The sequence below is a fragment of the Varroa destructor genome, unplaced genomic scaffold (assembly GCF_002443255.2).
Source record: "Varroa destructor unplaced genomic scaffold, Vdes_3.0 BEIS01000006.1, whole genome shotgun sequence".
Lineage (NCBI taxonomy): Eukaryota > Metazoa > Arthropoda > Arachnida > Mesostigmata > Varroidae > Varroa > Varroa destructor.
The window spans coordinates 17,620,915-17,645,944 of record NW_019211459.1 but is presented as its reverse complement, the minus strand read 5'-3'; the positions used below and the strand labels follow the sequence as shown (position 1 = coordinate 17,645,944).

Genomic DNA, 25,030 nt, shown 5'->3' with positions numbered 1-25,030 from the left:
ATATATGCTTATCTACTGTTATAGTTATTTCCTTTATATCATCACACATATATTTTCATTTATATATATCTGTATATCAGATAGGTATGTTCCGATAATTTCCCTGATAACTTTTCAAACTAGAATTATTCGCATTGTAAATGCTCCCATAAAACAACGGTTTCTATTTATCTGTGACACACCGCCGCCCTCGCCATTTTACATTCACCATTTTCTGGCGTGGCTCGACTACGCCGAATCAAAGTGTTCCTTTAAGGTTTATTACAGAGTCATGCTGAGCAATCATTCACGTCCATCGACATCACGTCTCTTCATCGTCGTCAATCTTATAGCCTCTATCATCCGTCTAGTGGCAGATTTCTGACATCAATTTTTTTACCGGTAATATTCAAATTCCATTAGAAGCGATCCATAGTGACTTGCAATCTTGCCTCAGATATGATCACTGCCGCTATAATTACTAACCTCTGTTAGTTATTGTCTCCCAGTTTTCATTTGTAGTCAGGCTCATCTTGCTGTTTTTCACCCATTCAATCTAAGCAGAACACCCTTCTATCACCTCTCGATCTATTTCTGTTGTTACCTTTTTGAACAAAAAATATATACGTATATATAGAAGGATAACTTCGACCGGAAATCATCGTTCTTTTCACTCGCTTTAGAAACCAACCTATCGCAAAATACCCAAGATGTACAATTGATGCCTTCACATAGTCGTGCACTTACACGTGATCACGCAACTTTATAACGAATAGCCATCATCGAAACGACAGCGTTAGATCGAATACTTAGTGGCGAATTCGATTGATGAAATTAACAACTTTTCAGTTTTGTATGTTTATTGTCTTTCGTAGAATTCAGTAAATGTCGTATTGGTACGTCTGTTTTTTTTCCACTGCTTTCTCTACTGCATCTGCGTTCGCTTTGTGGAAAAAATCAGCATTTTTTGCCATCTAAATATTATGTGTATACTTGTTTTTTTTCAATTTGTATGTCTGTTTGTATCTATATGGCACCCAGGGTTATAGACAATGCATTCGAGCTAAGAATTTGCACTGTTATAAGTGATTCGTCACAGGTCTATGTATGAGTGGTCAATTTGCACACGCAGTTAGACACCTATAGCAATTGATTATTTATAACATAGTACCTATATAACCGCCTTGTTTTCGATTTCATTCGGCCTGAGACTGACCTGACTCTTCATCTCTATGTCGATGATATTTGTCAAAGAGGTTTGAAATGTTTATGCGTTTTTCTCATCTCGCTTGCTCTTGGTATTATTTGATTGTATCGCGTATTTTGTGTGTGATCTCAAACCATTAACAGATTCGATCAATCACCGTGTGTCATACTGAACCGCTGGTGCGTACACGTACACAATACCCATACAGTCCCATCTAGATAGTAGCACATCTAAATAATAATTGAATGTACATATTATGCACCGGTAAACTAGGCCGGCTTTTACAATCAACAACAACATCAATAAACTAATTAAACAAGTGTATGTCGTTAATTCGACAGGAAAGTTATTTTAGCAGTGCCAATGAATTAATCATTGTAGCACGTAAGCGATCAGCAGTAAGTGCTAGAATAGGTTTGGTTTAATCAAGAAACTCAGTAAAAAATGCCATCGATTAATTGCAAACGAATTAATTATATGATAACCCTTCAATTAAAGAAATCTTATTTATAATTATTTGCTGAAGCTTATACTGCCAGTTTCCAGGGGTGTGTGTAGGAAAGTTCACAAGACCGGTATTTACATATAACATGGTTGAAGAATGTTACGAAATCGTCCCACAACTGTGTTATATTAATGATATTGCTTTTTTTTTTTTGCTGATATCTGTAACAAGCGTAGAGATTAAATTCAACAGGGAGTCAATACGTCTACGTGGCACTCGTTCCTTTACGGATAAATTATTACTCCCATTCCACTCCTGTATTCCCCCTGCAGGCTATTCTTTAAATTGCTATTACCATATAACTTAAAAACAATAAAATAACTTATTGAACGGTTAAAATAAGCACATTAGTATACAATTACAGTCTGTACATTATATAGCATTGCTTAAATATTGACAAAAATGCTCAAAGCTGAGCGTTCGAATACAAACGGTTCGGTAATTGTGATTTTCTTTCGATGCTCGTCCGCTCTGTTACTTCTCTCTTCATTTATTAGCCTTGAACTGACTTTGGTTTCTTCCGCGCAACATAACCTTTTCTCTTTATAATAAATACAGTTACCGTTATAACAGAGACATGCTTCCCTTAGCTGGAGGGACACACATGATTAGAATGGCCAGTCAGGCCATCGCCGGGAAGTTCACGTCTCTCTTAAAATAAAATATTATGATTTCTCTCGAAAACACATTATGTACAAAAAAACAAAAAAAAAAAAGAAAAAAAAAGGTTCGTTTAAATACGCATTCAGATACTATTCAAGCCATAATAACAATAAATATTATTATAATGACCAAAGGACAGTTCTTCTCGAAGCATAGAACCTACCATCATCTAATGCTATTTTTCGTACAGCGTTTAGTTGTTGTGTTGACGAAATGGTCTTCCCTTTGTCATCATTGCTGAACAATTATTATTATTATTATTATACAGATTAAGATGTGCGCCAAACCTACGAACAACATTAATATGCCAATATAGTGTATTATTTGTCATTCTTATTATCATTAATAACAGTAATTGTTACCACTGGCCTTTTTATAAAAATCTTAATAGCAGAACAAATTGTTGCTATCGCTCACGTTCTCGTTTACGATATGGCTTCTACGGCGGTTACGATATGGAATTCTGCTATAGTCGTAATATAATCGAATTATTCGTTCATCTTCGTTGGACAAAGCCGGAAGGATGCAAATATTTTCGTTATTATTATTGTTATTAATATGAGTGGTAGTAAGGTGGCGTCCCGATGGTTGTAAATAACACATAGGTACCGATTGACTCGATACTTGTTTCGCTTTACCGTGACCTTTCCTAACTTTAGTATTTCGTATTGTTGTTGTCGTTGTCAGTCTTCAACAAGTTGCCGATAATTTTCTTTTTTTCTAGTAGTTTCGTTGTCGATCAGCTGATACTGCACTGATTATCGTGCTGCTGAGTAGAATGACTGATCGCTTTTTGTGGGCTGCCCATAGGACTATTGTATTCCCTGTTGTCTGTTCTTCTTTATCTCTCTCATCGACGTCGCGACACTAGCTTACTTTATTGTTCTTCAATATCTTGTCCATCTCTCTCTACAGTATAAACATCTATTTCATCAGATCATACAACACATCTCATTTCGCAAGATCATATACAAACGATTACCAGTGCTGATCCTTTTTTCCTTGGTTGTATGCTGCATTTGTTTTGTGATGGTTTTAATGGGAACAAGTCAAGGTCGCAAAGATTAAATTTAGTGCACTTCGACACCGTGCTCCAGTTAGCTAGTTCCGATGATTATTAGATTTTATTATAATAGCCGATGACGGTTAGTTCCGGCAGTAAGTAGATAGTTGATCTGGCATTTGGTTGTCATCAGTATCGGATATGACATGCCTGCATCATATCGTAACCTGTATATACGTAGGCGTGCTCCTCAGCAACTTTGTCAAACCATAAATATGCTTCAACTATGGGGTCCCATTTGCTGTACGACCTATATAGCACTAGACTAATATTAGCCGAGAAGAAAAGAATTCTACCAATTGCTCATCATCCATTTAACTAATGACTTATGGCGTACCCTGTGCAGGGGTCGGAGTGTCTTCCGAGCTCGGCAGTGGCACAATGGCTGCCGGTGATACGCTCAGGCTATAGGTGGCCAACGATGTATTGACAATAGGTTCCACGGCTGGTGACAGAGAGGTCTGTCCGTTTTCACTACAGGCTAACGAGACAAGCATGAAGTTTTGTCCTGCCGCCTGCTGTTGTTGCAGCTGCTGCAGTTGTTGATATTGCAATAATTGCTCCTGCAGATGCTCCTCCAATTCTTCCTGGAGCTGAATCGGTAATTGAAATTGAAGTTGCGGCTGATGCTGCGAGACGCCTGAACAGCTCGCTAAACGACTGCAGTTGGCAATCGTCACCGGGCTGCAGTTTACCGTTGCACCGCCGCTGGCAGTTTGCTATTCGCCCTGCGACAGCTTTTGCGGTTTAGCCTGTGATGATCGGAGAGAACGCTGGCGTGGAAGCGGATGATTCCGGGAAGATTCGCCGCCACCAATGAAGACCGCCGTAGCAGTCATATCCTGTAAAAGTAGAAAAACATGTAAGCGTATCGAACAGAAGGTGAGGTCCTGTATAGGAAAAGTGCATAAAATAATACACAATATAATAAACGACTGAAAAATCATTGTTGTCATCAAATAGACGCATTCGACTTTGGCGTTTACCTTTTCGGTAGGTGATCCAAGTGTCAAACTCGACATAGATGATGACAAGTTGAGGGTGGACGCAACAGACAGCGACGAGGGATAATGTTGGAGAGGTTCGTGCGTCTGTTCTCTTGGCTCGTTCTCGTCAGCCGGAAGGCACGTCTCGACCATTGCTTCGAGACAGTTGACAAATAGCTCGGCATTGTCCAAATTCGTTTGACATTTAGAAAATGGACCGGCAAATCGCCAAAGACCGCCGAACCCGCAAGCTGAAATGGATTGCGTAGAAAAATAATAACACGGTATGTGGCAGTTTTATTAGATCGACACCAAATTCGACTCGTGCCTTCCACCCTGCACTGGAAAGTGCTAGCAAAACATGACTGGAGGCAATAGAGAGGAGTATCGAAACGATACCAAATAGACTTTTACGCGACACAAAAGGAAATTTATTTTCTTTTTGCGTCACTGAAACTATCGAATATCAGTAACACTAGTTGATGAAAATCCGGGAGCTACAACTAAATACATAAAAAAATTGACCTGTCAGAAATTATAAATCAGGACTGCAATAACATTTTCCAATGCGTTGTTTGACAGCTTATGTATTTGCGGACTACGAGATCTTAGTTACAAAATGTTTCCTTTTTACAAAACCCGAACAACTTAAACTAGCGCCCAACTCAATCAGCGTTTTCACTTACTCTGAAGATAATAGTGAAGCTGCTGTTGTTGTTGATCTTCGCAGCAGGCGATCATGTTCTTAATGATACACTGCACGGCAGACAAAATAATTTGGTCATAGCTGATTGCAAGAACATTGGTAATTTTCCCGTCAAGCAGTGAATGTATGACGGGAAACACCTTGGGAAAAACAACCGAAGCCTCGGCCAAATATTCATAAAGAATTCTGGCCTCGTTCTCATCGGTGGTAAATTTGACCATTGTAGCTAGTACGGTCAACACTAGAGCTTGTGTTGTGAAGTCGGTCAGCACTTCAGGATCGAGCAGGACATTGTCTTCATTTGAAATTGATACACGGCTTGTCGCAGTAGCCGGGCCAGATACGTCGACACCCGCAGAACTGACGTGTCCAGGACCGTTTCCAGGACCGCCGCTGAGGACGCCTGGACGACTTGATGTTGTGACCACAGGAACTAATGGAGGGGCACTTGCAGCCGCTATTGTGGCGACAGCCGATGAAGACACCATTTCCCCGGCAGATGATTCACGCCTCTGACTCTGCGAGGTGGACGGTGCTGAGCTCGACCGCAATACCATGCGTTGATTGTTTAAACACATGCTATTAGCGTCAGTGCCTGTTGCATTGTCGATGCATCAAGGCCATAATGAGAGAGAAAAAAACAGATCCATGAAACACTCGATTAGAAGAATTTTTACGCGTGTTAATAATGCTTATCATGATAACACTTATCCTTCAATTAACAGCATTTACTTTTAATTTTTATGCACTTCTATTTAAAGGTGAAAATATTAGGAATGTTGTGCATTTCATGATAAAAAAAAAATGCTCTAAAATAAGAAAAAGCGCTAAAAGGATTGGGTTATATATATAATGTGGCGAAAGCATTTTGTTGTACAATTGAACGTTGACGTTTACCTAAGTCAAACGATTTTCCTTGTCCGACAGAGCCTGTTTTGGCGAGCAGGTTTGTACCTTGCGAGTCGCGTTTCGGTGATGCTGCGTTTGCATTAACTGGGCTATCGGCTTTTGCAACTGTATCCAGTTGTTGTGGTTGATGATGTTGTTGTTGCGTCGCGGACGACATCGAACCGGATTGGGCCGTCATGAACGAAGGAGCCGAACGATGTTTTAGATGGCAGCGCGATCTAACCTCTTCAGAGACAGAGACCAATGCCGACAAATAGGGAACAGCCTCTGGGGTTACCTCAAACTTATCGCGCTTGTACGGCTTTGCAACAATACCGAGCAACATATTAAGTACTCGTGCCGTACGAGATACCGTCGTAGGTGTCGGATGACGGAATCCTTTGAGCAAATGGCCAACAAGTGCGAAATGGAACGACGTATTGAACGACAGTCCGACCGAATGATCGAGCTGTTTGAAGTGCCACTCCAGTGGGTCACGGGTAGACATCATGATCTGTTTGAGCGTATTCGGTGCCTCAAACATACCCTGCGAATCGAGTGTGTGCAAATTCTGCTCGAGCAGTGCTAGTCCAGAAGCGTACAGATTAATCTCGTCGAGCTGTAGAACTGATATAGCCACCCAAAAGAGCGCCCGGTGAATAGGTGATTCAGGCGAAAGCATTGGATGTAATCGAGTCAGACACATGATTATGGCATCTATTAGCTGCAGATCCTGGAAGGACTCTAGTGCCTTTACAAGAATTCGAAGTAGTTGTTTCACATCGGAATCGACGACCGATTTTGAGATGCAACCGAACACGATTAATGCCCGAGGCTGTAAGGCCGGATTATAACGGAATGCAAAGCTTCTTGCTAAAGTTGTCCAATGTGTTAGCCAGTCTGTAACGCCTGCGGCCTTCTGACACGCTTCCATGATTTCAAGGAGCGCATCAGTGATGATCTCAAGTGAGGCGAGCGGCATTCGTTCGGGGTCAGTGCCAGCACAGGTGAATGAGCGATCCAGGTGACGGTCATTGTGACGATAATTATTCCGAAACGCGGCGACCGCTGTAGATTTTACTTTGGAGATGCCAAACAACAGGTAGAACTTCGGCAGAGAGAACTCATCGAGCGACAGTCTAAGTGTTTGTTTGGTGTCATTAAACGATGGTTTCGTACAAGTGCACAGTGAGTGGATGATGTTAATAACGAGTCCGTGAATGGAGGCGCGCAACGATAGCGGGCCGGTGTGAACTAGCAGGGTAACGATGTGGAATAAATATGGCAGATGGATTGCCACTGAAATATAAAAATAACCCAAAGATTAAGTCTGGGCTAAACCAACATCAGCCAGAACACTCCTTGATGAACTTCACATAATAGAAAACAAGTTATCTATAAGTCAACTAGAACGTTCTATATTCCTTTAGCCAATATTGTGCTTCTGTAGACGACTGTGTGGGACTTTCTAATGCTTTCTTTAGCTGCATATCTACCTTACACTGTGTACTTGTAGATCATACGTTACAACTTATGGCAAGATAGATGATACCATCAATTAGTTCTTTACGAGAAAATATTCACCAAGACGTACGTACCGTCTAGTGAGTTGTTGAACGATAACATGAGTAGATATCGAGCCAGGATCGCAATATCATCCCACATCAAATGTTGCTCCAACGTCGGCGTCGGCGATGTACATGTTTTTTCGATAACCCGACATAGTCGGCTAATGACCTTCATCGCTACGAGTTGGACGTTAGCCGACGCAAGTGCCACGGCAGTGTCGGCCATAATTTCCGCCTGGGCCGATCCCAGCCCACCGGTGACGCTCCGTTTAATAAAACTATCAAGCACCATATCCAGAAGGTCGGACACCTGACCTATCTTTCCCCAGATTTTAGCCTGAATTGATGGATACATTTCTACCTCTTCGATTGTTAACGTTATCAGCTTATCGAGAATGGTAGCGACGCGCTGTCGCTTGTTGTCATCCGAATGTCTGCAGAAACGAGTGAGGTTGGGAAGCCACGGAGTCATATATTCAAGGCAAAGATGTTTAAGCTCGATCGACGAGGCTGAAAAACCCTGTATGCACTCCTCAAGAAATTCGAGGGTCAGATGGTATGCCGACAGCGATAGCTTATCACTGATCTGTTTAATGAAAATGGTGTTATTTGAGGGGATGCATAATCCACTGGTCTCCAGCAGTTGGCCGTCTATCTTCAGGTCGAACGTCTGAGTAAGGGCGCAGAGCAGATTATAAGCCGCTGTTCGCAGGTTAGGATCAGATGACCCCAGATTCAACAAAGCCATGTTGAGCAGGGTGCCAGGTACGTCCTTGGGTCGTATCTTAGTATGGACGGTAACCGTGTCTGGCTGAGAGAGTTCCCATCGGGTTCGAATATGAATGATGGCTTGAACGATGGTGTCGCAGTCATTGTGAATAAATGACAGTGGTCCACTTTCATTGGCGATCGTTAGTGTAAATTGGTTGTCATCAACTAAACAGACCTCTTCGATTTCTGATGCGTAGTAGACATCGTTGAGGAGCACCGAATGCGACAGGACTTTGGTTTTCTCGGCCGATGTTACTTGGATAGCAGTGGGGCCAACTTTGATAGCAACTTTCGTATCTTTGTGACTTAGCTTTAGGGCATTGTTGAATACCTTAAGATCTTCCTCAAGGCTGAGTGTAGCCCCTGGCAGCTGTTGCTGGTCCACCTCGATATATTCACTGAGCTTCTGCGGCGAATCGATAAACAGCAGCTTTCTATTACCCTTTAACGGGGCCAAAATTCGATCGTGATACTTGGTGTACTCGCGTACCCACGAGTTGCAGTTGTAGATGTACGCTGCATGAATTCGTTCATATGCAATGTCGGGTAATACGACAAACCACTTCTGAAGAAATTCGGTTCGAAAACGATTATCTGCACAAGTGTGGGTGAAATCTATAACCAGCTCAAAGCCTTTATGGCAGAATGCCTTCAGCGTTAGGATGACGTGGTAAATGAGGAGGTCACCATTCGTTTCGCCGATCTTGTAGCGACGTGCAATATAGTAGAAAACGGGATAGCCTGCCCTCGAAGTACCGCTCTGGTAAAATATGTTAAGTGACTTAATTGATTTGAATTCATCTTTTTCATGCATGTTATGCTTGCTCATGATCTCCTCGAATTTGGTTGATGTCATATCCATGCCACCCCATTGAGAATCCATCGGTTTATGTTCGGGCGGGCCTAGATAGGCTAACAATGTGGCCATCTTGTCAAATGGCCGTCGACCCACGGCCTTGTGGTCACGCGACGACGAGAGATAATCACCGATCTTCTCTTGATGATTCCACAGCAAGCGATGTAATGCATGAACGTTCGCATCGCTGATAAATGACATCGTATGGGACGTCTGCTCGGTCGGCTCGCAGTCCGACGTGATTTGCATCACCCAACGACGGTTAGCTTCAAAGTTGGCTCGGAGAAAGTCATTGAATGGTACCATGTGCTGTTCCTTTGAGAACTCAATGTGATTTGCAATGTTTTGGAGGATTTTCGACATGAGCATCAGACCACGTTTCGTTCGCGGAGACGGCTGTCGATCGACAATTCCCGACTCGGTCGGTGAAACGATAGCCGGATTGATGAACCGCAGATAAATAACGGTGCCAACAGCCGAGAGATTGTGCGGGAAATTTGGAAAACGCTTATTGAGCACTTGATACAGACAATGGCACATGGAGCGCAGTTGTTGCGGGAACCGATCGGCAGATTGGACAATCGCCGTAAACACTCGGCCAGTCAACTGGAGCAGATTGAGTCGATTCTCTTCGACGTTGTCTGCGGACTCCGTTCGTGCAGGATCTACCTCGTAGCTTGTGTTACAATGAGGCGTCTCTAATAGCTGCGATAGGAGTGGTTCGAGTAACGAATGTATGTAGGACGCACCGTAGATTTTAAAGCAGAACGCCATTATCTTGCTGCCCAATGAATTACCCCGGAATAGGGTCTGCATGCAGTCCGATAGCTCGACCTCCTTGTAGAACATGTTCCACAACAATGGACTAAGTAGATGTTTTGCATCGAAGAGGGTGACGAACACGCGGGATAATTCGTCCATTTGTGGGCTCATCACGACGCTAGCAAGGGCCATTGCAATGGGCAGCTCACCCTTATCGCCAATCATAGTCACTAGCTGCACGAGCTGTTCGTAACGGTCAGCCAGGACAGTTTCGGCTAACATGTCAAATTCGGTGCCCTGCTGCAGGATTTTAGTAAGCACTTCCATGAATGCAGCTCGCGTCTGTAAATCCTTATGATAGCCTAGGCCAATTGAGTGCATTAGGCCGGAATCAATGTTAGCGCTGAGCAGGTTCGACATCGCTTGAATCGTGCACGTACGCAGCTCGCTCAACTTGACCGAGTGCAGCCTGTGCGAGTTGCGGGTAGTTACGGTTGTAACGGTCGGCATGGACGGGGTGACAACGTCCTTGCAGTCTTCAGGGATTTCAGCACACTCATTAAGAAGATTCATAAACAAAGAGAAGTATTTGAGGAAGAGCTGCGATTTCGCCTCCATAAGATCCCCACGGTCGCTCTCTTCGGGCTGCAACGGTAAGCCCAGCAGGAGTGCTGCAACGGCACGCATGCAAGCCTGATCAAGGTCACGCGTCAAGGCGGTCACGTCGCCACTTGATGGTGGGGCGATTTGATGGGAGTTGCCCATTACCCAGTCGGTTAGATATTCGACCATCTTATTGCGAAACTTCATCTCTTGACGAAATGCAAGATCATCCCGGCGTTCCATCATAACTTCGACTAATTGACAAAGTTTCGTTTTAATGTGGATTGCATGCACCGTCGTGTCCAGATGGCGTACGTATCGAACAATTGCCAACATCATGGCCTCCATTGATGTAACGCCTAGATGCTCAGCTGTATGTTCGACCCTGTTCTCAAGGATCGATTTCATAATGAATATGATGTGCTCGATAAACTGCGTGTTAGTATCGGCCAAAATGACTTGGCCTTGTGGGTCGAAGAACTTCTCCACGATTGATTTTATTTGATCAAATAGGATCGGGTAGAGAGAAGGCGCCATCTCATGGGCGACCAAATCTTTAACGTGCTTTTGAATTTGGGTACCGAACTTTTCATTATGGCACACTAATAGTTTTAGCAGCTGGCCGACGAAGTCCAGAACTGGACAGTACTGCTGCATGATATCCTGTCCGGTGAGAATTTTCCGGGCATCACAGCTTGCTGCGTACGACGAGTGCACCGAGCTAGATGAGCGTGAACGGGCGGGTGACTTCCGTTGTAAACAGACCCCGCCAAGGGCCGATAAGAAACCGGTCATATTAGCCCATTCGTTTACTTGGTCTTCGAGCTCATGATCTGTGCTCTGATGCGACGCACGTCGCTTGCCAACCGTGCGATGGAGAGTGTCGCAGATCTGGCCGTCGTCCAGTTTTGTCTTCGGGTACTGAACGAGGAAGTTTGTCAGATAGTTCCAGTTGATGAACGTGTCCTCCCAAGCTTGCGAGCAGCCCTGTGTACAATGCTCGATCTTTCGTAGTAAGCCCATTATGCGTTTTTGTAGAGCCGCCCGTCCAGTTGTCAGTGTTTGAGAGGCGGCGGATAGCTCTTGGTAGACACAATAGTTGGGCAAAAGGTACGTGACGGTCAGATCGTCTTGGCCGCATCGTACATCGGCCTCTTCGCATAACAGTGCGAAACACGACATCGAGACAAGAACTGCCTCAATGTCGATAGACCAAAGGTACATGAAAAAAACCACTTCTTGTTTAATGTGAGCCTGTTTACAAATGGCTATGTGACTGCCGAGATTGGCGTAGTCTCGGTGTCTGAAAATACGAAAGAAAATTAATTAGAAGAATTTAGATGAGTGAACTGAATAGAAAAATGAATGAACGCATTACCGTACTACGCTGATTTTTGTTGGATTGATGAGAAGAGTGTTGATCTTTGTTATTTAGTCACCTTCGTTAGAAAGATTACCATTATATGGATTCATATTGTAGATTCATAACACGTAGAAGTCGCAAATTACTGATAACTCACCAACTAATAACTGTTGACTATTATTGACCGTCGAAAACGTACTGAAAATCCTTACGTTTACTAATTGCTCAATACAAATTACCTGTTAATTGCGAAGTAAAACTAATGAGTAGGAATACAGGTTGTTAAAGCGTATATCGACTAACCTCATCAAAAATGCATTCCTGCATTTCAGGATCTCTCTGAGCCATTTCAAAATATCGGTGTAGTTGACTATTTGATGCTGAATAAGTTTCTGTGAAATTGAAAAGAGGACCTGTGAGCTAACGTCCCAAAACGTATTAATCGGAGCCTCGGGATTCCACATCTCGATGTTCGTTGGGTGATGCAAAACCAGCAGGGCTTCCATGGCTTCTTGGGCCACATCGGGCATCGACGGTTGATGGATGAGTGAAACCAGTCCATTAATGAGTTCAAGTGTTGAGGACTGAATTTCATGTCCTGCTTTGCCTTGGTTCTGAAATTTACGATCAAGCGCGCGTCGAACAGCAATGCACGAGATAATGACAATGGTTAGAATAGTAGAACGGTCCTCGTATCATGTCGTAATAATGGGTTCACTTAGTTAAAATTAGGAACGTGAAGTAATCTAAGTTCGAAACCGCGAGCACACTTCTCGTGCTCAAAAAGGTAGGCAGTGTAAAGCTTATGTTTAATCGCAGTACTGGATGTAAAACTTAAAATATTTATTATAGGTAATTGAAACTCTTAGACATATTGCAAAACAGTGGATAGTTAGATGTGGGATCTTTGAGAAAAATGCAGATGGTTCTAAGAATCCATGCGGACAAATAATGTTTGAAAAGTCAAATTAACAGATGCATGAAAATTAATTGCACTTGAACCGATAGCTAAATAACTTCATTTTGATATTTGTTCATTTGGCAAACCTCGACGTAATTAAAAATAACAAATTAGTGAAATTTCTCCAGCAACGAAACAAGTTTTTAAATAGTGCTTGTCTTACATTTAGCATAAGCAGCGGATCGGCGTGAATTAGTCTCACAAGTAGTAACAGGATGTTCTTATATCCGAGTGACTCTTCTCCTCGCTCCTTGAACTTAAGAGTTGTCACTTTCTCCTTAAGAGTTAAGGAGCTTATCATCCTGAGCGAAGTGTGTGACAAGCCCTGGGTAACCTTATTTAGCGTATCCGTGAACAAACTACGCAGCTCAATTGACCGCGAATACAAGACGTCAATTTGCGGCCACCAGGGGAGTCGCGGTTGCGTGATAATCCTGGAACATAAAGAAGCAGCTCCGTTAGAATAACAGAGTACTCTTGTCGTTCGCTTAATATTTTTTCATTCCCAGAATATTATCCAATCTCTTTGTTAAACGGGTTAGAGATTCTGTTTATTCCAAATCAGTTTTCTCAGAACGATTTGATCTGACAATTGAGTGTATTCATACATTTCAAGGACGCTCGCAATGGGTCGTGATGTTTGCGCCATAGTAACCTCAGATTATTGTCACATAACGTAGAATCGCTAACACACCACATAAATCATTTATCAGATTCGATAAAAAAAAATTATTGCAACGAAGGATTTTAAACAGGGACACTGGCTATAAATGAGAACTGCATCGTTCCTTTTTTCTTGCTACACTGAATCGATCAAAAACATGATTTCAAATGGCTGTAGCACTCACCTAGCAAAATGGTCAAAACAATTAACAAAAATATGGACAACTTCTATGAGATTAAATAGGACTATTTGAATAATAGACTTACTTGTTTATTTAAGAACACCGATACTCACCGATAGAGCGCGCTCAGCAAGACAAAGTGGTATGTTGTCATATTCACATTAGTTGCCTGGTGGAGACAGACTTTCGTTGCCTCGTTGTTATGCGGATTTATTCGAAAACATGAGACAAAACAGTCGATCATGAGCTCGACATCGGCCCACATTGCCGACTGGGAGCTTGTGCGAACGAATGGTTTCGCTGGGTTGAATAGCAATAACTTGAGGTCCTGCATGATTGACTGCACTAGGACGAACATTACATTGGTCGAGTCTAATATGTTAATGTATGTTGAAGCTTTACACAGTTTTACGCATGTGACCGCTGCACCTTCCGTGAGCTGTTTCGAGGCTCCGTGTGGCAGTAGAGCTTTTTTAATCGAGTCCATAAATTGCCGCTATCAAATATTAAAACGTCAACAAGTTAGCATCACTTTGTATGGATTGTTCGGAATTATTGTTTCCATCTATTTACTATTATTATTATTAACCATAATTGCTGTTATTATACCTGGTATATCTAATAACAAACCTTCTTTAGATGCCTTTGTCCACATTGTAGCCCGTTTTCCGCTGCAGCGATTTCTTCAATGGCCGGGGGTATGAGGAGCAAGAGCATAATCTGCAGTGGCCATGCTTGGGCTTTCCGTTTGTTGGATTCAGCAAAAACCTCTAGCTGGTCAAAAAGTTTATCAGCAATCTCTATGAGTTCCTCATTGGGATTTTTTTGAAGGTCCGCAAACTCATTAGGGTACGTATCCAGCCAGTTCCAGATCGCTTTTTCAAGACTGTTCATAAGACAGATATGCGCATTTTTTCTCAAAGCTTTCATCTTCACAGTTGAATCTACAACGCAAAACAAAAACAAAGTTTGCAAGATCTATACGGTTACACGAAGCGAATAGCGGAACGTATGTGGCATGAGCGGAACGTCCCAAAAATGTATGCGACCAATAGAGAAGCGTGGCTTGAACGAAATGTTAGCTAAGTACGATCGAAATCTTTGGGAGTGTGCTTTGTATTCTTTTGTCGCCTGAAAATTATAGTCAGACTTCTTTAAGACACATTGGCTACAATGTCAGTGACCTCGCTTCAATAAATACAGACCCTGTAGAAGTTTAATAAGGCGGGCAATATCGAGGTTGATGTGCTGGACCAGTTCGATGTCTGAGAAGTCTGTAGTTTCTTCTGCGGTCGTACTAAGCTCTGATAGCTTCGCTGAGATCCTTGAGAACACGGTGTTAAAATTGTTCTGAGACAGAGCAAATAGCACCTTGGATGCGAGCGATTTGAGCGGGGTAACCATTGGTGAATCTGGCATATCCATAAACTGGCAGAGTTCGCGGAGAAGGGCCTTTACATTCATGGCTTCGTCGTAGCTCCGTTCGGAATCTCTGGGTTGCTGAGGGTGTACAAAAAATACGAATTGCACCCACGAAAAGGAATATGAAATAAACGTTTTCCATTATATGTTTCAAAAATCCCACAAAATCGTAGTATCTGCCAAAATTTGTCATTTTTGTTTACTGTGAACGCTAAACGCCGCGCAAGTATATTTTAATAGCAGAAAAATTAGCTGCTGTACTTAGGAAAATTGCAGTACTAACGCATTTATACACATTAACCGTGGTCGGCATTATCAAGTACTTACACTGCTCAGGCATTTCTCAAGCGTGTCCAGTACTATGAGCTGCGATTCATAATAATTTTTCTCAAATTCTGGCTGGAGTGAACCATGGGCGCGCTACAATTCAAATTCATACGTCAGGATGCAACGGTTAGAAAGATGCTAAATGAAGAACCGTTACTAGATTTCACTTCAGTTCAACTGCATAAAGTTTATACCGTGCTTATTGACAGATTATATTATATATAGATCCGCTATTAGAATTGGTGGTACCAACTGCAGCGCCGCTATACAAACCTCTGTGCTCTGTAGAATTTTGGTGAGTGACGAAATGACAAGTGAAAACTTGTATTTCGAAATGGCAATCAAACACTCTTTGTTCTGTTCGACATTTTGACGGCTGTGCGGTGTCGTTGGCCCCGAACGGCATGGGAGCTGGGTTCAAGTTCAAAGGTGTAAGCGTGAGTTCGCGTTCCCGAAAGAAGAAATCCCAGGTGATCGACAAGTGGACGGTAGATAAATGACAGGTGGTAACGATGCGAATATCAAATGAAAAGAAAATAGGAGGAAAAAAATAACGATTTATATCCATTAGGTTCTGTCAGTCAGGTAACTATACACCATATACCCTCTAACTATCAACGAGGGCAACTCTAATAAAATAAAAATAGTGCAAATAGGCCAGAGTGAGCTCTTATCTTGTTCGAATAAATACACGATCGTATGAAAATTATCCCGCAATGCACATCCCCTTTTTCGTGCATGTGGCCTGTATCAGCACAAAAGAGGGAATACAGTGTATTGTATAATTACAGAATTTTCATAAAACACGAATTCATTAATCAATGCGTCACATCGTAATCAAGCTGGAAAGAAATATGAACATAGATTACACAAAACAGATAAAAGTTTCACAGTTCTTATTGGAACTTAATCCAGTCCAGTCTTTTTTCAAAGGTCGAAGCTACCAATATCGTTTGTCAACTATCATAAACTACCTATAGATGGGTGGAGCACACTTTTGGACATATTTAGAAGATATAAGATAAAGTTACATTCGCTCTGTTCAGAGCTAACCTCCTTGCGTAAACCGATATCAAAGACCCAAATTATTTGACAAATCTCAGCTGGGAACCTTATGCCACTAAATCTAGCAGCCTGCTCTGCCATACATCACGGCCTGGCAAACCTTTCCATTTAATAAATTAAGTATACAAGCATGGTAACTTATACATTCATTTGGTTGATTCTGATCACCATTAGTAGCCAACTAAGACCGCTGGCAGAAATGCTTTGCAGCAGTGCGTCCTCTTATAGGTTTGATTTAAACTAGTTTGAAAAAATTCATTTTCTTAGGATGTTCAGAGTACGTCGAAGTGTCGTAGATAAAAAAAATGTACTCTGCAATATAGTTATATGTCAGTAATGTGCCGCTAGAGCTGAAATCGTCCGGTTCGGTGCTTAAAAATCGATTTTATGTGACTCATACTGTTCATGCAGGGGGATGCATGCGTAGTGGTGGTGCAATAGAGCCTACAATGCGACTAACATCTTGAAGTCTCACTAGCGTAAAATTTCAATTCTATCCCAAACTGCAATTTGCCCTTGCGAATGAATGGGACGGATGCAATTTAATTGGGTCGTTATTTGTTTACAATACGCTAACTCGTGCAAATGACTTGAATAAACAGCAACAATCTCTTTATCACGCATTGTAAAGATAACGAATTTTATTTCTAATCGGACGAAGCAGCAAAACGCTATCATCTTAATATCTTTATAATCACCTTTCAGACAGATGTATTGGAAGAAGAAATCTCACCGAACACCCAGCACGTTTATTGAACCTAATACCAACAAATTCTTGTCTGTGGAAATATCTCAAAGATAAATTACAGGCTAGAAGAACGACGACACTGAGTGATTCATTTGGAAATTTTGTTAAATTTCAATAAGCCATCGTTGTCAACAGTGCATTGACTGACTCGATAATCGTTTTCAACATTTGTGCTAGGGACAATAGTTATACCCTGTATGAATTTTTTTGCCATTTAAAAAAAATATTATCTGAATGGTTAACTAATATTCACTCAACTATGACATGACTATTACATAGATACGTGGAACGACTGAACTTCTCCAAACGGGTTCGGCTACCTGTACCACAAGCAGGCCTTTTACTAATCACTCTCGCCCGATATAGTGTCGTGAGACTTTATCAGTTTAAGCATCTGACAAACGCCAACAAGTTCTTATTTGTCGACAATGCAATTTGTTCGTACTGGATCTTTTGCTTAATACTGGTTGACAGCTACGAGTCCTTTCATCGAAGATTTCCTGTAGCTCGGACGCAGCTAGAATCGAAGAAAGACGGGGGCGAACAGGGTAAATTAGGGTAACCAAGCGTGTCTCGTAAGAATAGTAGTCGTTTGTGTCTACGTTATTTTTATTGGCTTAGAACGGTATGATCCAAGACCAGGGTGCATTCGTTTGTTTCCTCCCTACATGAAAAATCGACAAAGAGGTAAATATTATAATTTTAGCCTTGTCCATTTTTACAGTGACTGCAGTATTAGCGCCCTCGACAATTCTAACAAACAACGTAAACCACTGCTACTGCCACCGTTTATTACCATTACAACTAACAAAGAAATCCGTAACGACGACGATGACGACGTAATGACTTCTCTCAGCAGCACCATCAACAAGAGCAAAAAGCAAGGAACTGCGCGCCTTCCGCTCTTCGCGCGCGTACTGTAGTACTCGCGGAACAAGCGCTGCTCATCTGAGTCAGTCATTGTGTCAATCCCCGCTCGTCATTGAGTGACTGAATTCCTGCTCTGACCGCTGTGCGGCAGCCATTATAAGAGACGGTCTTAATTGTACTACCAACAGTAACAGTAATAGTAACAGTAGTAAAGCTTTGACAGTGGGTTTGCATCAATGAATGTTTCTGGCGTGGAGAGGGCACAAGGACAGTGGGAAAGGGGCCGATGCCAAGAGTCCAGCAAAGACTAGGGGGCGGCGGCGGCGGCAGCGCAGGAATCGACAGCCAACTTGTGGCTGTCTTCGATGTTAACGCTGCTGCCTGAATGAACGAGCGTCAGCGGCAGAAACAACGATGTGTATAGCAGCACCGGCGACCATAACATGGGCGGGTGCGAACAGGACGTACTAACTCATTCTTTCGTTCTCAATGGAGATGTGACGGGCTAATACGACGACAATGCAACTAGAGAACGTACAACTGCCCTGCTTCTATTGAAGATTATCCATTCGTAGAGCAATATTATATCATACAATGATATCATCTCGTTGTTGCTTCGATGTCACCTGAAAATATTAGTAAAAGGCATAGGCAGCGAGTCTGCTATCGCCCTGTTCTTAACGTAACCCTGACTTGACCGATTCACAGGTTCGTTACGTTGGAAATTGATCGAAAACAGTTTCTCATATACAAGTCGAGGGCATTTGTGGTCACTTCAGCCCCCTACTAGATTTGTTCTCGTTAGCTACAACTGGTCTAGAACGCTGTTAGTAGTAATGGTTAGACTACCTGTCTAGATAAAACGTAGATGTGCATATGCATGGTAGTTAGTACAGAGTTGTGATGATTGGCTATCTTTCTGACCGGCCAGTTGGGATTAAGCGGTCTATTATTAAAGTCGTGGCAATTGACGGACGGTGACCGGTGTCTAGTTCGTTCGTTTGCTTCTTACCTGCTCCTCGAAGCGAGTTATGAGGGAGCTGACCCACTCGACTGGTTTTGGGGTCGTCATAATGTTGTTTGTGCTGATATCGCCGATGAGTTAATTGGTGCTGTTCCTGGTGCTCTCGCTGTTGTCGTTTTGTTGCAGCAGCGGCTGCAGTGCACTCACGCTTTTACTTATTTTTTACTATTGTTGCTATATATAGCGAACTGTGTGCCACACGGAGTATCTCCTGGTGGTAAGTGGCCTGCTGGATAGGGCTGTCAGGGCTTTCAAGCCCGACCCCCTCCACACACTCGCAGACTGTGACAGCTGCACAGACGATAATTAGCACTATCATAGGTACATGCACGACTATCAGCCACTATATTCACTTACATAACCACGCATTATGTCACACATGCATACACAGTTATTGTCATCATCCTGTTACGTTATAATGACAATCTTAATAACACGCCTCGATATACACAACTAACAGCAACCAGCTAACCACGCGCAAGATGTTGATAACGGCTTGATTGACGAGCACGATCAGGCGTTTCCACTCACGCACGTTTCCCAAATGTTAGAAAAACGACCAGAAATAGCAGCACATATAAGAACGGAGACTAAAGGCAACGAGAGAAAAAAGAGGTCGTTCAACTGAGACTCTCAACTCTGTTTCTATTTATCTTGATTGTAATTCATCTTCTTTTTATTTTTCTGCATTGTGATGAAGACACCACGCTACTGCTCCGCCTAGAGACTACGCTGCCATTCTCGTTTACAAACGGTGCCCGCGGCGGCGGCGGCGGCGGCGGCGGCAGCGGCGGCAGCGGCGGCGGCAACGAGCTGTACTGATACCAGCATTGGTCTCAACTTCAACCCTATTCCCGAGGGCATTAACAGGATCTATACGCTCAGATATACGCAGTCAAAATTTGACCATTGCCATCACCACTACAATTTGCATAATTTCCTGCCACTACTTCGCCAGCAGAAGCAGCAGCACCAGCTGCTGCCGCTGCTACTACTACTATGACGGCTACTGCAATTACTGTCACCGCTATTCATACTAATAATAATAACAATAGACGCGTTTCGTACGTCTGTCCGTTGACATTCGCTTGGCGGGCGAGCCAGCTAGACCCTCAACTGGCGTCTCGTAAAGATGTACAAATGATCGGGGGGATCGGTGCTTTAGTCTACCACCTGCAGTCTGCATCAAATGTTCCCAAACGGTGACACAGGTTGTGGCACTGTTCAGCTTTCTAGCCCAACCGCGGTTGTCCACTTCTTGTTTAGTCTTCTCGATTTTTTCTAGTACTTCCTTTTCAGTTGTGGATCTCGTAGGGTTCTCTCCTTCGAGAGCTGCTGAATTTGTGGTTGCCGTCGCTGTTCTTCTCTTGGATAGGCTGGTAGCGGGCGAAAGTGCTTACGGCAGCTGGAATGGGGATCACTGATGTTGGTATTCAGTGTACGAGAGCCGTGAACGGTGCACGCCACGAGACCAATTCTCCACGGCGAAAACTGAGTTTGACGTTGCTGTAGTAGTAGTTGCAGGAGATAATGTTTTTGACGTAATTGCGGTTACGGCTGTTGGCGTTATGGGTACGAAGGATCGTGCGGCTGCTGCCGATATCGGCTTTGCTCTTATTATTGTCGAACAGAAGGTTGTTAATGGCGGTTTTCCTTTCACTGAGGCTGAAGCTGATGCTAGGACGACGTCGACGACTACTGCTGTTCCAGTGCTGGTTTGATGTATCGACATTGCTCCGGCTGACGAACGCCATCTTCTTTCACTGATGTTGTCACGGGCAGACCACCCACTCTGTTTGTTCTAACGACAGTCCTTCGCAACGCGAGCTAGTCTCATCCGCAAAACTTTACGCCACTCTGCACTCGCTCTCTCTTGGTCGAGCTAAAACTCTGATGAATTACAACGTCTACTTGGAACGGTAACTGGACTGATCGGATAAACTCTGTAGACGATAGACCCCACCATGAACGAGTGACAGACAAACAGAGGATCACTACTGAGGAACAAAAACACTCCCGTTTTGCCTATCCTGGCTCTTACTTGTTGTTATCTCTCTGCCCCCCCCCCACCAGTTCTCTGTCTGGCCCCGTAATTGTTGGCAGTTAGGACAGAGTAGAGGACCACGCTCGAAATTGACCTCGCCGACACGAATAGTAAGGTCGTCGTTTCGACGGAAACGGCTTCTGCTCTCTTCCCCGGCCTGTCTTTCCGCCGCTAGGGCTCCTATTATCGTCGTAGCTGGGTTTCGACTGCCGCTTTCACAGGTTGATCTGACGGTCCGCTAGATGCGGTAATCACAGGCGCTACAAAATAACACGGCCACAGTCAAATCAACGGCGGCACCAAGACTGAGCTCAGTTCCGTCATCACATCACTTGTTGTTACTGCGGCCCTTGATGTTATTGTTGATGTTGGTGTTGACGCCGTAATCTCCACAGGGGTTCAGTGGATCGTAGTGAGGTAGCGAGGTCGACACCCCACAGCAGCAGCAGTAGCAACGAAAAGCGCACTATTGACACCTACACCACATTGCCCACTGCAACTACTACTACTGCTGCTGTGATTATTAGTTCTTCTTCTATTAGAAATGGCAGCCGTCGTAAGGAGGCTTTATCCGCTAGCATCACCATTAGCAACACTGCAACGACATCAGCAGCGACGGCAGCGGCAAAAACTTTACGGGTGCCACTGTAGCTGCCGAAGAGTAGAGCTAGACTGTATGTATGCACTATGTTCTATGGCTATAACAATCAACCAAGCAGTCATCATCAATGCGGCCGCTCGCCACTGTTCTGGCCACCGCTGTCTGTCCGTCTGTATGTGGCTCTCCGCCGTCGCCGCAGCAGTAGCGGCAGCAAGCCGTAGCTATAGCGGCTACTAAGTCGTCGTCCGTCCGTCGCTCGCTCAATTCCTCGTCGTCTCTTCTTTCACGTTGTGCGACGGCCGATGCTTTGGCTGCTGCAGCTACAGCAGCAGCAGCGGCGCGGTGCCAGCGGCACCGTAGCTGCACCAAGCCGTACGTGCACTCTCACACAAGCCGCCGACAAGCTCTCACAGGCACCAGCGATTACGGCGAGTAGAGACACCGCTCGACGTACCACAGGGTCACAGCAGAAACAATCGCCTGCGGCAACAGCAGCAGCAGTAGTAGCAGCGACGGCAGCTGCAAGGTTGTAAGCATCAGCGCTAGCAGTACTTAGTGGCCGCCATACGAAAGCGACAGAGGAAGATATACGGGCGGAAAGACCAATCGTCGTCGTAGATGGAAAGTGCTGGGACCGAAGGCGCTTCCACAGCCGCTGCAGTGAGCCGCTCGCGTACCACAGAAAGCGTGCGTATAAGCAGACAGATGGGTGCCCTTCGTACCACGCGCGCTCGCACACCGTCAATACAGGCGGCTTCACAGGCGAAAGAAGTTCGTCTGTATCGCTCAACCTATAGAGTGGAGTCGTTTCAGCGTACCACAGGCGCGGGGGAAATCATACAGGAAAGCCGAACATTCGCGTACACGTATATGGCATTTGTCGAGTGCGAGAAAGCTGATCGCTGGGGATCGGCCGTGTCCTTTGTACGTGCGGAGTTCGTATTATATTATGCCGCCGTGACACGGCGGGAATACGCGGACCTGTTTGCACGTCGATCGAGCGCAGCATCGAGAGTACCACATAGGATGACCAAGACAGTTGTACAAACGGGTACGCATACATACATTTCAGTCACACAGCCATTCCTAATTACGAACACACACACACACGCAGACACGCGCCACAAACACCCACACACAGACACATCTACATGCTGAGACGCACAGTCAAACGAACCCTCGCCCGATCGGCTCGCAGGCGCCGTTGTTCTATAGCATTTCCATAACTACTAGATCCTGCTTGCCCGTGCCTTGAAATCATCTGGCGTAATGCGGTGATCATCTCCAATGCATGAGACGATCGCACAACTTAATAGGACGTTACTATTTTTTCGAACCTGTACACGAGTGAATCGTGTTTGCGTAGGTAGATTGCTGACCGTATCAGAGTCTGCGTGTCTATGCTTAGTTCTCTGGAAGCGAAAAGGGGATAGCGAAAAATGGGTCGAAACCTCCAGGAACACGGCCAGAAGTAAGGAAAAACAATAAGAGTTTCAAGATAATTTCTCCTCATTTGTTCACAGCCTTTAATCGGTACGACTACGAGGACCACTGCCGCATACAGCCCACATACACAATACAAAGACACGTATTCTTCTGCTGGTGGGACTGTGGTAGTTCTAGGCGAGCGGGTTTTGTTCGATACGGAGTGGACTAGGAAATAGAGAGCGCATCGTACCTAGAACTTCTAGTGGCCATAGATTCTTCAGCTACCAATCGCTCACCATAGGCGGGTGAAAATAAACAAACTTACACGGAATACAAGACTCATAGGTGAACCAAAAACGATCTCTCGTTCTCGGTTAATTAATGATCATCTGCCCCATCAGACGACAGTAGTTAGGCAAACGGTAGATAATTTTCGTCTATTGCTTCGCTGTGCATCAGCAGTCCACTCGGTAATAAATACGCTCTAACAATATCGTCCAACAACTATTAGAAATTACCATTCCCATTTTTCAGCCACTGAAAAAATAGACAAAGATGCTTTTCAAGCTGTTTGTTAGGCTAATTCATGCTTGCATATCGTTGTAAATAAATAATGTGCCGCAGGCATTTAAAGTTTCCGAGTGCTACTTCTATCTAATGAACTTAATAATATAATGCATACTTTTGTGCGAAGGCTAGTCCGTATTGACAGGTATCACCACTGTACAATGAGCACTGCAATATTTTACTTGTCGAATGCTAAGTAACTCTCATCGGTGGTGGAAACGAGGTCCATGCGACGACAGCTTAACAAATATTTAGCACTATGTTCTTTCATCTACCTCTGTTTTCTTTACGTATGGTCAGCCGATAGGTAGCAAAAATCTGGACCGACATTAATCTATTGTGCTAGCGACGGGCTGAGGTAAGAAATGTGAAGCTGTGCTTGAAAAGTGGTGCTATCTATTAGGATCCTAATATTTTGTAAGAAATAATTTCTATGATATACGTATTTACGTTGAATCGATATAACGATTCGTATCGTACTTGCTTTGTTAATTTATCTGCTTTTCAGCATGAGCCCATGTGATTAAAGCTTAGCATGAACGTAGTTTTTAATAAAAAAAAAAGGTACCAAAAATAAACAGTCAGCGAAGTCCTTGTTAATTAACTGAGTGCAACTCATTCGAATATCTGTGAAGTTAGTTGCAGTAGAATTCAGTTATAATTTTCGTATAACTTTTTTTTACCAGTCCCTCTGACCAAATGCCAGTCTGTCCTCGTACAAATTGTCCAGAAATTGTATGTCATAATGGTTCGTTCTCTCAAACCGACCCTTAAACTTATATTAAACAAAATTGGGGCTTCTTTCGTCTTTTTTTAAAAATAAATTAATATTATATATACACACGATTATTTACAGTTTGTGTATGGCTTCCAAGATCAATTCAGCATAATATTTTACTCCTTTTATCGCTAATAAAAACATTAAAATCGAAACGACGAGATATAATAATGCTAAAAAATTACGGAATCTGTAAACCGGTAAAAACCTGAAAAAAAAAAACATTTTCTTTATATCTACACACCTAAACGTCGTAAAGATAGAAATATCATTCCGACTATGTTAATTGGCAATAGCAAAGCTAAATTATCAGATCTGACTACTTACCAACGGAAATATATATCTGCAGTCAATAGCATATAACTTGTAACTCCACCTGGAACGTCTCTTGTCAGATCACGAACAAATGTTCTAGACAACAGTGAAAATA

The 25,030-nt window shown here is 43.4% G+C and overlaps 1 protein-coding gene across 2 annotated transcripts; it reads right to left on the bottom strand.

Annotated features, from left to right (window-relative positions):
• Positions 1 to 238: 238 nt before the first annotated feature.
• Positions 239 to 24,549, bottom strand: Nf1 (neurofibromin 1). Of its 2 annotated transcripts, none has more exons than XM_086993410.1 (13): positions 19,171 to 24,549; positions 15,749 to 15,886; positions 15,476 to 15,568; positions 14,932 to 15,226; positions 14,357 to 14,670; positions 13,840 to 14,222; positions 13,045 to 13,315; positions 12,224 to 12,534; positions 7,596 to 11,860; positions 6,064 to 7,296; positions 5,090 to 5,704; positions 4,404 to 4,654; positions 239 to 4,259 (listed from the first exon to the last, which is right to left on the bottom strand). In XM_086993410.1, the coding sequence occupies exons 1-13, from the start codon at positions 19,228 to 19,230 to the stop codon at positions 4,137 to 4,139; spliced, it is 8,352 nt and encodes a 2,783-aa protein (XP_086849536.1). In that variant the 5' UTR covers positions 19,231 to 24,549; the 3' UTR covers positions 239 to 4,136. The 2 variants fall into 2 exon arrangements, with proteins under 2 accessions (XP_086849536.1, XP_022666413.1); XM_022810678.2 differs by having other exon boundaries at positions 6,007 to 7,296; positions 19,171 to 24,533.
• Positions 24,550 to 25,030: the final 481 nt, after the last annotated feature.